The following is a 14786-nucleotide window of genomic DNA, read 5'->3' on the forward strand; positions in this document are numbered from 1 at the left end:
AGGGAATGAGTGACCAATAGGCTCCCGCATAAGCATGTAATCATTTCTCCATAAAGAGTGTGAATATGCAAAAGATAATGCAAACAAGAGAGGAATTGTGATCAAAAGAAGATCATTTTGTTAAATTTTACAAAAACTTCTTATCTTTTCTATTGCCCTTATTTGATAAGATAAGAAGGTTGCAGTGTTTAACAACTTGCCGGTGAAAAAGTATCAGGAATGCAATACTTGGAATCTCACCAACATGTCTTTATCAAGCCAATCTCATTATCACTGAAAAGGAGTTTCAATATGTTCATATTCGATATTCGTGCATATATTTACGGAAAAAGTTTATATAAGGATGCTACTTTATAATGTAGAACTATGGATGCCCCTCAAAAATCATTAGAAAAGGTAGTTTTAATGTTGCAAAACCCTTTGATTGATCATTTCGACATCGAGATGAATGACTATGAAGAATAAAAATATTTTAAGTCTTAGAAATAGTGTATTTTACAACATATTATCTACATCATCCATTTTCAAGATTTTCATATGTTTATAGATCTACTTGATTTTAACCATTTTTGAAATTTAAAATTTTATAATTAGATATAAAAATAGACTTTGAGATAATCCTAATAACATTTTACATCTAAATTATATACCATGATAAATTTTGAAAGGCACCGTACCTCTACACCTACGGAGGCGTCCGTATGCCAACTGCACCCTACATTTACAAATGTCAAATGGGAAAGTCATAAATAAGAGAGGATATATCGTGCACTTATAGGAGCATACTGTACACTTATTTCCATAGCAATTTCCATTATGCACATATGCATACTATTGAGAAAATTATAAATACCCCTTGAATCCACATGACTAACCCAAGCACTATTTATTTTTGCACCCACCACCTCAAGTACAAAAAACAATTTTTTAAGACAAAATTTCCCCCTCTAAACCCATACTTCTCTTATTTATCAAATGAAGTTGGTCTGGCATATAATGTGTTGGACCGGCATCTGGTCCTCTCTCTTTTGTATAAACGACAGGAGGAACTAGTAAAGTTGTTGTGGGACCGACGTCATTTTAGACACTGCCGGACAGGCTTCTTGCCACCATTGAAGCCAGTCTCGCACAATACATACTGGATCGGCTTCTTTTCCCTATTCGAGCTGATCCAACACACATCGTATCGGACTGGCTTCTAGTACTTATTGAAGCCAATCCGGCACAAGTAATTGAAGCCGGTCCAACATACATTATGCCGAACTGGTCTTTTTGTTTTTTTAGAGAGAGACAAAGATTGAGGTGCAAAAAGCATTGGTTTAGAGAAGCATTTTTGCTCAAAAGAAGTACTTTTAAAATTGGAGGATGGGTGCAAAAATAAATAATGTTGAGGTTAGTAATATGATTTAAAACATACTTTTTTGTTTTTTGTTTTTTGGGGGGGGGAGTAGAATTTCATTCTTAAATAGACTGTATATGCAATTAACGCACAGATACACACTTGGAGTAGAACTAAGAAGAGAAAGTTGACCTCATTAGCTTATATAAATGTGATTAAAACTCTCTCTCATATCACTAAAGGCAGAAATGAAGGCAAGAGAACGTCGCATATCTCGAACTCTCGGTTACATGTTGCTATTTTTTGTGGGATCATAAGGTCGTGTAGATGATTTTTTTGGATTTTTCATTCAAACGTGTTGCTATTTTTTTTGGGGTCATAAAGATTGTGTAGAGGATCATTGTTTTTTTGAAAAAATATCTCTATATCCTCTTTTTTTAGGTTTTATTTTTTGATAAATCTAATATTTGAAAAGATATCTTTTAAGGGAAAATATCTCTATACCCCCTATTTTTATGTTTCACTTACCCAATGTTTTAAAAGATGGGCATAAAAATTGTTGATTTTATTTCTTTTAACCGCTGAGCTAATTTAAACATGTTTTTTTAGGCCAAACAAATCTAAAACGACATACTTTTTCTAAAAGCCAACCTCTCAAATTTATAGAAAGAGAAAGGCTTCATGGAGGTGAGAGGTTATCGAGAGGAGAGAAAGAGGTGTTTGGAAAAACATAAGAGGAGAGAGAGAGTGAGAGACACAGGAATAGAGAGAAAAAGATAAGTTTGGGGTATATAAGTGAAGAGAGCGAAATATGTCTTTCTCACATTTGTTTAGGTTAAAAAATAGGTTTAGGTTTATCAAGAAATGAAACATAAGAATAGGGGATATGAAAATATTTTTCCATCTTGTAACCCCTCGCAACTTTAAACCTATTTTTTAACTTAAATAAATATGAAAAATACATACTCTTTTTAAACTCAATCATTTCTCTATCTTTACTGATATACCCCATCTTTTTCTCTCTTCCTTTATCTCTCACTCTCTCTCTCTCTCCCCCTCTAGTCTATATATACATAGGGTTTGTTTGGATGTTATCACTGATAATTATTATTTTAATAAAATTAATATTGATTATTATTATCCTCTATAAAATTATCCGAGATAAACTTATATGCAATTTTACATATAAACTTATGTTTTTGAAAGGTCATTCTTACTTTATACAAAGTAACTTGCCAAAAATTGTATGTTTTTAGTTGAGAATAACTAAAAATAATTGACAATTATAAAAAAATTAAAAAATTAAATAATATTACATATAATATAAGATACATACCAAACAACTAACAAAAGAATATTATGTATAATATGTTAATTTATATAATATACTCTATTCTTGATATGTGGGCCCGAAATGACATGGTTAGAAGCCGTGAAAAAGATAATAGGATTTATAACCACACTGAGAGTATGACCTTTAATAGAGCAGAATGATAGACCAAAATTCATGTAGCCGACTTCAATTAATTAGAAAAAAGCTATAAGATGATGACTCTACTCTTGATAAAATTGTCATTCCGAGCTGTACAAAGAGTATATGAAATTCAGAAAAAAAACTGTTTTTCTGGCACAACTAAGCTCCGAGTGAAAAACGATTGGGCCAGGTCCAACATTGCCCGACCCTAGGAGCCTCATAATGTGGTTAGAAATCAGGCTCGGCTTGAAGGCTGGAGAGGGGGAACCCAGCTGGCAGCAACCTATTTTGAAAGAAAAGGATCATCCCCACTAATTTATTCAAGGTTCTTTCTCTTTCTTTTTTTTTTTTAATTTTTATTTTTGGGGGTAAGTGACTTATTCACGGTTAGTACATGCTAAAAGCCTATTGTACGACAAACTCCCTCAAGCAAAGAAGCTACTAAATTTTTTGATCCATCTAAGTATCATTATCTTCGTATTTTCAAAAGAAAAAATAATTTAAAATTCAAGTTATTAGACATCTACATGTTTCCCTCCAAATTTTGAACAATTTTTACACACTCTTGGGGATGTTATTTATTTATTTAAGAAACGTAGGGAGTGAGAGCTTTTTTATTTTTTTCTTTTCAAGTTTGTCATGGGATCTCAAGACTTCATCTCCTTGAGATCTAAAAAATGTTCCTGATATAAATTTGGGTGCAGTTTCCATACGGACGCCTCCGTAGGTGTAGAGGTATGGTGCTCTTCAAATTTTATCTTGGTATAAAATTTTGATGTAAAATATTATTAGGATTATCTCAAAATCTATTTTTCTATCTAATCATAAAATTTTAAATTTAAAAAATGGTTAAAATCAAGTAGATCTATAAACATATGAAAATCTTGAAAATGGACGGTGTAGATAATATATTGTAAAATGCACTATTTATGAGGCTTAAAATCTTTTTATTTTTCATAGTCATAAATCTCGATGTCTAGATGATCAATCAAATGGTTTTTCAATGTTAAAACGCCCTTTTTCAATGGATTTTTGAGGGGCATCCGTAGTTCTATATTATAAGGTAGCATCCTTATATAAACCTTTTCCTATAAATTTTGTTGGAGGGAGATGATAAAAAACATACTCCCATGAGATTAAGAAAGATTTTAGCTTTAAACAATACCAACTAGGATAAGGAATAGGGATTACATACAATGAGACCATTTATCAATGAGGTAACAATTATTGACAACTGCCTCATATAAAATCATTTGATAGCTTGGGTGTGTTACAAAGTTCTAAAAAATTTATTTTGAAGTTTGAGTTTGGTCAATGGTATAAATGAAGCCATCTAATTTGACATCCAATTGTCAACATTAATTGTGACCACCTTATACCACGGATAAATATTATCATTATATATTTTTCGTAAAGAATAAAGAATAGCACTTAGGCGTGGCACATGGCTGTGCAAGAGAGAGAGCTCTTAAACTACATATTCCGCAATTATGGACTACGCATTCAACGAACTTATATAATCTAGGGCCATTATTGTAAAGAAAAGTTGTGTTTCAAAACTCAAATTCGTGAGGTGATCATCCACTCTACATATTCATGTCTTGGATTAGTTATTTGACTTAGTCATAATTAATGATCTTAAAAAATATTAAAATTAAAAAAAAACAACAATTAAAATAGGGATTTATATGGTTGGGGCTAAAAAAAGACATCAAATAATCTTAATAAAAAAATAAAAGGGACATTTAAGGTGGGATTGTTTTTTTTAAAAGAAAAAACAATTTAAATAGGGATTGAGAGGGTGAGGATTTAGAAGGCCTAAAAAAATACCTTGTATAATCGTAATAAAAAAGAAAAAAACAATTAAAAGGGGCTTTTAAAGGGAAATGTTGCGACTAACACCGTCTCATAACAAGCTTCGTCCCAGCCCATTCCTCATTCAGATCGGCCGTTTCGGGTCTAAGTCGCTAGGTTTTCAAACATTCAGGGCGTGTTTGTTTTTTTGAAAGTATTCTTTCATAAAGTATTCTTTCAGATTTTAAAAACGTTTCGCGTTTGTTTCACACTTTTCATGAAAAGTTCAAAAACTAATATTTCAACAAAAGTTCCTTTTACTTTGTTAAAAAGTGAAAGATTAAGTGACTAGAGGATACACTATTTACTATGCATAATATAAATACATAATATTAGTATTATTAATATGATCTAATATAATATAATATTACTATAACATAATATTATAATATTATATAATATATTTATATTTGTTTTAGAAAAAAGTTTATATAAGGTTGCATCCTTAAAATGTAAAAATATGGATGCACCTCCAAAATTCATCGGAGAAGATTGTTTTGATGTTGAAAAACCCTCTAGTTGATCATCTCGATATAAAGACGTATGAATATGACAAAAAAAGATTTTGAGTCCCGAAAATAGTGCATCTTATAACACATTATCTAGACCGTCTATTTTCAAGATTTTCATATGTGTTGTAGATCTACGTGATTTTAACTATTTTTGGAGTTTATAATTTTATAATTATATATAAAAAAATATTTTCAGATAATCCTAATAATTTTTTACACCAAAATTACATGTTATGATAAAAATTGGAGGTGCACCTTAATTGGATTGTTTAAGGTTGCAACCTTATAGAAACCACACCCTTTGTTTTATTAATATATTTTATATTATATAGTATATATTGATTATGTATTATATGTAATATATTATTATTATATTATTATACATAATATATATTTATCATATTACATATAAATATAATATATTACATGTTTTATATAATATATAATATTTATATTATTATATGATAATAATAAATAATCTATTTACTATATTAAATAAATATTATATTACATTATATATATATATATATATATATATATATATATATATATATATATATATAGTAATAAAATATATTATATTATGTTACATATTTATATTTATATATAAATATAAAACATAGTACCTATAACTTTATTAACATTCGAACATGTTATCAAACACAGTACTCAAAACTTATTTAAACTTTTTAAAAACAAAACATTCAACTTTTCAAAAAATTTAAAAACATTCAAACTTTCTATAAGATATCTTTGTAAAAACAAATGCCCGGAGGTAAAATGTACGGCCGTATACTCGTAACTACCCAAAAGAGAGAGGCTTCTCCTCCTCTTATGGAATGATAGGATCATTCAAGGCAATGATCCACATGGTGTTGAACCGTGATGGAAAGTGCATTTAAAAGGCTTCTCTCTTAAAGAAAACATGGTGTTGAACCGTGATAGAAAGTGCATTTAAAAGGCTTTTCTCTTAAAGAAAAGGAAAAAAATTATACGAGGATGCAACCTTATAATGTAGAACTCATGCACTTCAAAAATTTATTGAAAAAGGTAGTTTTAATGTTGAAAAACCCATAGATTGATCATCTCGACGGTCAGGATGTATGACAATGAAAAATAAAAAGATTTTAAGTATCAGAAACAATATATTTTACAACATATTATCTTGAACGTCTATTTTTAAGATTTTCATATGTTTATAGATTTCCTTGATTTTAATTATTTTTAAAATTTAAAATTTTTATAATTAAATATAAAAATAAATTATAAAATAATCCTCAAAACATTTTACCTCAAAATTATATACCTCAATAAAATTTAAAGGTACACTTTTACCTCTACAGCTACCGATGCATCCGTATGCGAACTGCACCCTAAAGAAAAGGGTGATTCTGCTCCATATTGGCCCATATAAAAAGGGTTATACGGTCTATATTGCTACATAGAAAATACAGAAGAGAGAGAATATGGAGATCTGCATACTTCATTCTTTCCCCTCTCCCTACCGCTTTAGACTCGTCCTCTTCCTTTGAGACCCTGCAAGGCCGCAACCTAAGTGGGAGAAGGACCCAAAAATCCAAGCCACAAGATCAGTAGAAATAACAAGAAGAAGATAGCCTGAAAAACCCATTGGAGTGCCTGAAAACTGCCATGAAAACCTCTCGCCAGAGCCCAAGAACCACTTTGCTAACTCATTTAAGAATCTGAGAGAAAAGCTCAAAAATCCCTCTAGAGAGAGAATCTCACCCTTTAGAGAAAGAGAACCAAATAGTGGCTAGTGTGCTCTTTAAGAGAGAGAACTACAACGCCTTTAGAGATCAAAGCCCCTATAGAGACAGAGGAAAGCCCCTTACTAAGGGCAGAGAAAACCTCTTCTCAGAGGCATAGAACCACCATAAGAGCCCAAGAGAATCTCCGGAAAACCACCATAAAACCCCCACAAAATCATTTCAGAATTACATAAAACCTGTACAAATCACCGGAAAACCACTATCAAAACCCAACATTAATCCCTGAGAAACCCACCGACAAAGCTCCTTGTAAATCCCTGAAAACCACCATCAAAACCCTTCAAGAAAATCACCAAGAACACCTACTAGACACAAAAGAGCCATGGCCAATGACCAGAGCCCTGACGCCTCAGAAGACCAGCAGAAGCGCTCAGAGATCTACACCTACGAGGCACCATGGCACGTCTACGCCATGAACTGGAGCGTTCGCAAAGACAAGAAGTATCGTCTCGCCATAGCCAGCCTGCTCGAGCAATACTCGAACCAGGTCCAAATCGTTCAGCTCGATGACTCCACTGGTGAGATCAAATCTGACCCCAATCTCTCTTTCGATCACCCATACCCACCCACTAAGCTCATGTTCGTCCCCGATCGAGACTGTCAAAAACCAGACCTCCTTGCTACCTCAGCTGACCATTTAAGGATTTTTCAAGTTTCCCAAGATCGAGTAGAGCTCAAAAGCTTCCTCAATAGCAACAAAAACAGTGAGTTCTGTGGCCCATTAACCTCTTTCGATTGGAATGAGGCAGAGCCTCGAAGGATCGGAACTTCCAGTATTGATACCACCTGCACAATCTGGGATATAGAGAAAGAAGTTGTTGATACCCAATTGATTGCTCATGATAAAGAGGTCTATGATATAGCCTGGGGTGGAGTTGGGGTGTTTGCATCTGTCTCTGCTGATGGGTCAGTTAGGGTTTTCGATCTTAGAGATAAGGAGCATTCGACTATAATTTACGAGAGCTCTCAACCTGACACCCCACTTGTTCGATTGGGTTGGAACAAGCAGGACCCAAGGTTCATGGCCACCATTATAATGGATAGTGCAAAGGTGGTGGTTTTGGATATAAGGTTCCCTACTTTGCCTGTGGTTGAGCTTCAGAGGCACCAGGCTAGTGTCAATGCCATAGCTTGGGCCCCTCATAGTTCTTGCCATATTTGCACAGCTGGTGATGATTCTCAGGCTTTGATTTGGGATTTGTCATCCACCGGGCAACCCGTTGAGGGTGGTTTGGACCCGATTCTCGCTTATACAGCAGGCTCAGAGATTGAGCAGTTGCAATGGTCGTCAACCCAGCCTGATTGGGTTGCTATTGCTTTCGCCTCGAAGCTTCAGATTTTGAGGGTCTAAGGAAAATGTGGGTTTTGACTCCTTTTCATATGGGTAAGTTTTAGCCTTTTTACCAACTCTTTTGTTGTAATTTGGGTGTAGAAAGGTCATGGTTTGGTTGCAGGCTCAAGATTAATTGATGAAAATTGATAGTGCCTTGTACTTGCCAGTTAATATGACCTTTTGTCTGCCTTATGCGGAGAATAGTCACTGATTTCTTTCTCCTTTTTTTTTTTTTTTAATGCATGTGACCTTTTTCTCTATGTTGTTGGAATAATCTATGGAAGGGTTATTAATACAAAATGCAACTGCTGAAATTCAATAATTTTTGTGGCTTTGTGAATCGATTTGTTTTTGAGAATCGGTTAACTTTATAAAGTAGGAAAATTACATACTTATTAAGAGCATTAGAGGCAGCCCACAACCTGGGTGCTCAGTGTACACAGCGAGAGGGGCTGAGGGGAGAATGAATTGCTAGGAGAAGAGGGGAAGGAGTAAGAAAACAAATAATAAGATAAAACCTAAAGCAATACAAGATTATAAAACTAAAATTAAACCTAGAACAGAAAAACTTGACAACTCTAGGAATAGACACTCTAATTGTATAGGCCTCAACCTTGACGAAGCAACGACTCTCCGTGACACAAAACAGCAGTAGCTTGTAGATGGGGGCAGTAGCAACAGCAGCAGCATCTAATGAGGCAGACACTTTAACTTAGCATGCTCTTACATGGAAGACCCTATTCGTGCTTCTTCCACCCTGAGTGAGATCGTTTTGTGAACGGGTGCAGGGAGATGAGGGAGAAGAGAAACAAGGAGAGAGGAGACGGGAACAGGATAGAGAAGAGATGACCTGGAGAAAAGAGAAAGGTGGAGAGAAAAGATATGCGAGACTGAAAAACAGAAAAGGGTGAGGATGTTAGAGGAGTATGATGAGTGAGGTGAAGAACGAGTGGGGGAAGAGAAGAAAAGGCAGAAGAGAGAGAGAGAGAGAGAGAGAGAGTGAGAGAGAGAGGTGCGGGATACAAGTCTGTAAATCGATTTGTTTCTGAATTATCAAGACTGGATTATTTCTTCTTTTTTATGCATTTCCTTTTTCATCTTTTATCAATATCTGGTATTAGTGGAGTTTCGTGTTTAGTGGAGTTTCGTGTGCTATGATAAGTGCTATGCTTTTTGGGATTAATCGAAGTGCAATATGCTTGTGAGCAGCTTCAGCATTCAATGGGCCTCGTTTTTTTGTTCTGTTTCTTTATGTAGTCTTCTTATTCTTAAGATAATTGATGAGGATTATAGAAAATGAAGTTAATGAGTATTTTAAGGTGTGTCAGTTCATTTGTTATGGTGAATGTACACTTACAAGCAGAAGCTTTGGAGCTCTTCAAATATTTAGAACTTTTCCCATGTAAAAACCTTTGTGAGTGATATGCTACGCCTATCTTAGGAGAAATCCGGTTTAATGGAGTCTTCATATGGTATAATGAGTTCTATATTGCTTATTATTCGAAAGCAGCTTAAGCCATGTATTCTCTTCTTTTCTCGTTTTTACTTTTTTTCTTTTTGATATGGTGGGCTCTTATAATTATGATAACCATTGAGGATTATTGACACTGATAATTGATGATTATTGTGTATTCATGTTTGTTATGGAAATGTCTATTGATTACAACTAGAAGCTTTGGAGCTCTTTTTAACTTAATATGGACTTTCGTTAATGTAAAACTTTTGTGAGCCATATGCTGCACTGTTAAGGTTGCAAAATAGACTTAGTATTTCTTTTAATAAGAAGTACATAAAAGCTAAATTTTAGTTAAGTCTGTTCGGTATATAATTATTGTAAAGAAAAATTATATTGTCTATTTATGGGATTAGAAACGTCATCTCAGGATGCTATTTATCAGACTATTCAAACTTTCAGGATAGAGATAAGGATGATTTTAATGGTCCAAACTCTTTAATATTTAGTCGTATCGTCAGGTCCTACCCTTAATTCACCATTGCAGTCATAAATTAGTTCAGCTTTCCCTAACCTTGTAATTATTTATTTTGGTTGCTAACTGTGATTTCATTAATGGGCAAAACACAACAAAGCCTTCCACTATTACTCCTCCTCAGATGTTCACCTTAATTGGAATAACATGTTGACTACTAGGACTATGCGCATTCTTGGGGGTTCTCTTTGTAGGGCCTTGAAATTGGACAAACTAAGCCAAATTTCGATGGTTGCCTCCTTGACAACCCTTGTCCCTCTGGCATTGGCAAGGTTTCAAAAAATGCTAGGCAGCCTGCCTGGCGCCCAGCGCCCAGTGCCTAAGCGGGCACCCAGAACCTCGGGCGCCCCGTAATTTAAAAAAATGAAAAACGCCTAGCTCGCCTGGGCGCCTGCCTGGCCCGCTTGGGCGCCCGCCCAGGTACGCCCGCCTAGCTCGCTTGGGCGCCCGCCCAGGTACATCTGCCCGTGTAGGGCCGCCTGGGTCTAGGCGGGCAGATTTTTGGTTCAGGCCACTTGAGGGCCAAGCGGCCCGTTTTCTAAAACATGCCGCATTGGGGGTATTTTCAGAGATGTGGATAACAATACCCTCTTCTACTTCTCTCGCTTCATCAGCCACACTGAGTCCAACATGGCGGAGGCCTTAACCTTCCTCGAAGGCCTTCGCAACTTCAACCCTGCTTGGAGCCCTACTTTGATTATTTTAGGGACTGTAAGAATGTCATAGCCTGTGTCACGACCCCACCCCTTGACCCCTACCGTACTTGCCGGAGGGTAACAGAGTGTGGGATCGCGACGTGAGGTAGTGAATGCCACTCAGGTGGGAGTGCGTTCAACTTCTTTTTAGAAGGCGGAATCAAAGCAATCCGTGAAAGAAAGCAAAAACCATGCAAAAGTTACAAGAACTTGACAAAAAAATAAAACCAACTTATATAAATACAGGTTCCAAAATTTTAATTACAACACGTCCAAGGCTCTACAGGCCCAACCACAAAATACAATACTTCACCGAAACGACTATAAGGCCACTGCCAACAGACACCTACTATCAGGATAAAACTATCGGATCTTCAACCGCCAGCCACAAGTGCCCAGCCACCCGCTCAAAAATACCGTAGGTTATTACTCTACATAGAGAAAGTCAAAGGGATGAGCTATAAAGCCCAGTAAGCAGATGAAACATCATGTATTTCCTGCCTATGCAATGCCATTCATAACCATCCCCCAAAATTCATGCAAGTGTCACAACAGGGAGTCATGTATCAAAATTCTTAAGTAGTGGTGGCAGAAGTGTAAATCAGATATCAGAATATTATACATTGCATGAGCTAACGGTCTATCACATCCTTTCATCAAAATAACATATTAGTAATGCAAGCAAAACACATAGTGCATACAGGCAATTCTAGTGTCGCCTACACCCGAAGTAAAAGTCAAGTCAATCCTCTTACTTGAGACTTCTACCTAGACTCAGGAGGGAAGACAATGACAAATGAATAGCCCATTTCGTAATGTCTTCACGCACACACACAATCCCCAACGCACTTTGGGGCTTTTGATAGGCTGTGGCCTTGCAAGATACGACCCCCTCCTTATGCCTTTCTGGCGAGAGAGCGTTACACTACCAATGTGTGACCCAATGCATAGTGCCCATAAAGATTTGGGGGGCGCGACCCTCCCAATCATTCATATTCACATCCTAACTCTGGTCCTATCATGGGGAGCTAGGGAAGATCTTAACTGCCGACATAACTTTCTTATCATATCAGAACAGATTGTACTACCAACGGATGACCCGTTGCGTAGTACCTTTTACAAAATCCCAGAATCTCATGCCCTATTACCAATGGATGTCCCATTGCGTAGTGGTTCATATCACAGTTTTATCATATCAGATCCCCACTACCAATGGATGTTCTATTGCATAGTCGTTCATATTACAATCTTATCATATCAGATCCCCACTACCAATGGATGTCCCATTGTGTAGTGGTTCATATCACAGTCTTATCATATCAGATCTCCACTACCAATGGATGTCCCATTGCGTAGTGGTTCATATCACAATCTTATCATATCATACCACAACTATGCACATGCATATCTCATAAGCATTCACTCATGCCCAAGCATGTCTCATTATAATTATTCAAGAGTTCATGAGCATTGACTATATCATAATCATGCATATTCAATAATTCATAACAGAACAAGATTTTCAGTATATAGGCCTCTTAGAAAATTTGGGCTAACTTCCATTCCATTGGGATTTTAGTCATGTTTCTAAGACCAATTTGAAAATAAACTCATCCACCTTTCTTTTAGAAGTAGTTAGCCTTATTCAGAGACATATAGGTCAGCACACAACCTTCATAAAACATATAACAGTTATGGAATTTGCTGCAACTCACATCAGTGACATACGCATGCAAACATGGGCATAATTCTCAAATCATCATGAATTTCAACATGGTTCCAAAACCAAATTTAAAGGAGACACATCCGTCTTTCATTTAAAAGTGGTTTGAAGTCATTTGGACACCATTTGGTTGGTCAAAAGTTTAGTACAAAAATGAGCAACAGTCCTGGAAACTGCTGCAATTGATAACAGTGACATGTCTATACAAACAGAGGCATAACTTCCAAATTATGAGGAATTTCGACAATGTTTCAAAACCAAATTTAACGTAGGCACATCTATCTTTCATTTAAAAGTGGTTTGAAGTCATTTGGACACCATTTGGTCAGTCAAAAGTTTAGTACAAAAATGAGCAACAGTCTTGGAAAGTGCTGCAACTGATAACAGTGACATGTCTATACAAGCAGAGGCATAACTTCCAAATTATGAGGAGTTTCGACATTGGTTTCAAAACCAAATTTAAAGTGGGCATTTCCATCTTTCATTTAAAAGTGGTTTGAAGTCATTTGGACACCATTTGGTTGGTCAAAAGTTAAGTAAAAAAATGAACAACAGTCATGGAAACTGCTGCAACTGATGACAGTGACATGGTTATACAAACATTTGGACACCATTTGATAAGTCATTCGGACACCATTTGATAAGTCAAAGGTTCATTACAAAAACATGCAGGGTTCTTGGGAATTCACATGGGAATTCACAGCAAAGTTTTGGCACACCTTATAGAATAATCAATAACTCCCAAACTAAAATGGATATTAACGCAAAAACCTTTTTCATCTTAATTTAGACATACAGGGGTACTCTTCCACAGATTTTCATAACCACCAGAGTTATTTTCAGTACTAAATTCATCATGCCAATGAGGACCACAATTCTGTAATAACAGTGCACAAATAACACCATTTCACTACCATGCAGCCGTATTCCTATCAAAATTACATTTATACTTTGCTTAATTTTCATGCTTTAATCAAAACTATGGAAACATGAGTGTTAGATCCACTTACTTGTGCCCAAATGGTCTAATTCTCGTTCTTTATTCTATACAGGAACAATGTCCACAGAGGTGACCTTTCTGGATTTATTCAGTGCGTCTATATCTCTCATCTATAGTATTGTGGACTAAAAGCCATATAGGTTTTGTTTCGATACATATTTCCAAGCCATATCTTTCCCAGAAGAAAATTTAGGGTCTCCTGAGAAACACAGGCTTTTTGATGTAGTATTCCTAGGTCCAGTGTTATCTGGTCAATCAGAAGCGTAACCGTGACGTTGCTACTTGGTTTAAATGAAGTTAGTGTAATTCCTTTGACAATTAAATAAAGATAGTGTAATTCCTTTGGAAACAAAGTCCTGCTTGGTTCTCCTGTAAAACACCTGATATGGTTTGCATCCTCCTTCAGCTCTTAAGTATAACAACCTAAGACCAAGAGTATTCGTATGGTTCTCTGTCTCCCTTAGCATGAGGCCTAGGTTTTATGGTAAAAAGTAGAGCCACACCTCAAAACACCAGCAGAAACTGCAGTTCCATTGCCAAAAGCCCCCACCATGGCATGAAAATCTATTTCCCCTTTGATTATGAAATTCGAAGCACCAAAAGTGGTGCAGACTTTGTGGATCTGTAAACACTTGAAAATGGACAGTTGAGATAATGTATTACAAGACACAATATTTTTAGGACTTGAAATCCTCTTTTTTCTTCATGTCCATAATTATTGAAGTCGAGATAATCAATTTGAAGGAGGTACGGCTTTACTTTTTTCATCTTAATGCCTAGGCCTTATGTACTTTTCCCTTAAAACGGCATAAGTTTATCGCACAGCGATCTCAGCCTTGATTTATTTTCTACCCTTTGTCTTTGGATTATACTACAATGCAGGAAGTATGGACATTTAGGCATGGCCTTGAGCATGAACATATTTCCAAAACATTTGAGTAAGCATTAGCTCTAGTTGCTGCCTCTGGATGTTGAGGGCCAGCTAAGTCCACATATCTAGTACTTTCATTATGTCTATTTTCTCTTGATGTTTTCTATGGTTATATGTTATTTTCTTCCCATTTTGTTGGCTGATTCG

At 35.7% G+C, this 14786-nt stretch overlaps 1 protein-coding gene across 2 annotated transcripts; it reads left to right on the forward strand.

The window, feature by feature from the left end:
* The first annotated feature begins 6518 nt into the window (after positions 1–6518).
* Positions 6519–14061, forward strand: LOC18434587 (WD repeat-containing protein LWD1). 2 transcript variants are annotated; one of them, XM_006844655.4, is made up of 2 exons: positions 6519–8353; positions 13761–14061. In XM_006844655.4, exon 1 carries the CDS (start codon positions 7292–7294, stop codon positions 8318–8320), a length of 1029 nt encoding a protein of 342 aa, XP_006844718.1. In that variant the 5' UTR covers positions 6519–7291; the 3' UTR covers positions 8321–8353; positions 13761–14061. The 2 variants fall into 2 exon arrangements, with proteins under 2 accessions (XP_006844718.1, XP_088726177.1); XM_088870051.1 differs by lacking the exon at positions 13761–14061 and adding an exon at positions 9091–9641 and having other exon boundaries at positions 6556–8353.
* Positions 14062–14786: the final 725 nt, after the last annotated feature.

The sequence above is a fragment of the Amborella trichopoda genome, chromosome 6 (genome assembly GCF_054954075.1).
Source record: "Amborella trichopoda isolate Santa Cruz 75 chromosome 6, AtrichopodaSantaCruz75HAP2 v2.0, whole genome shotgun sequence".
Classification (NCBI taxonomy): domain Eukaryota; kingdom Viridiplantae; phylum Streptophyta; class Magnoliopsida; order Amborellales; family Amborellaceae; genus Amborella; species Amborella trichopoda.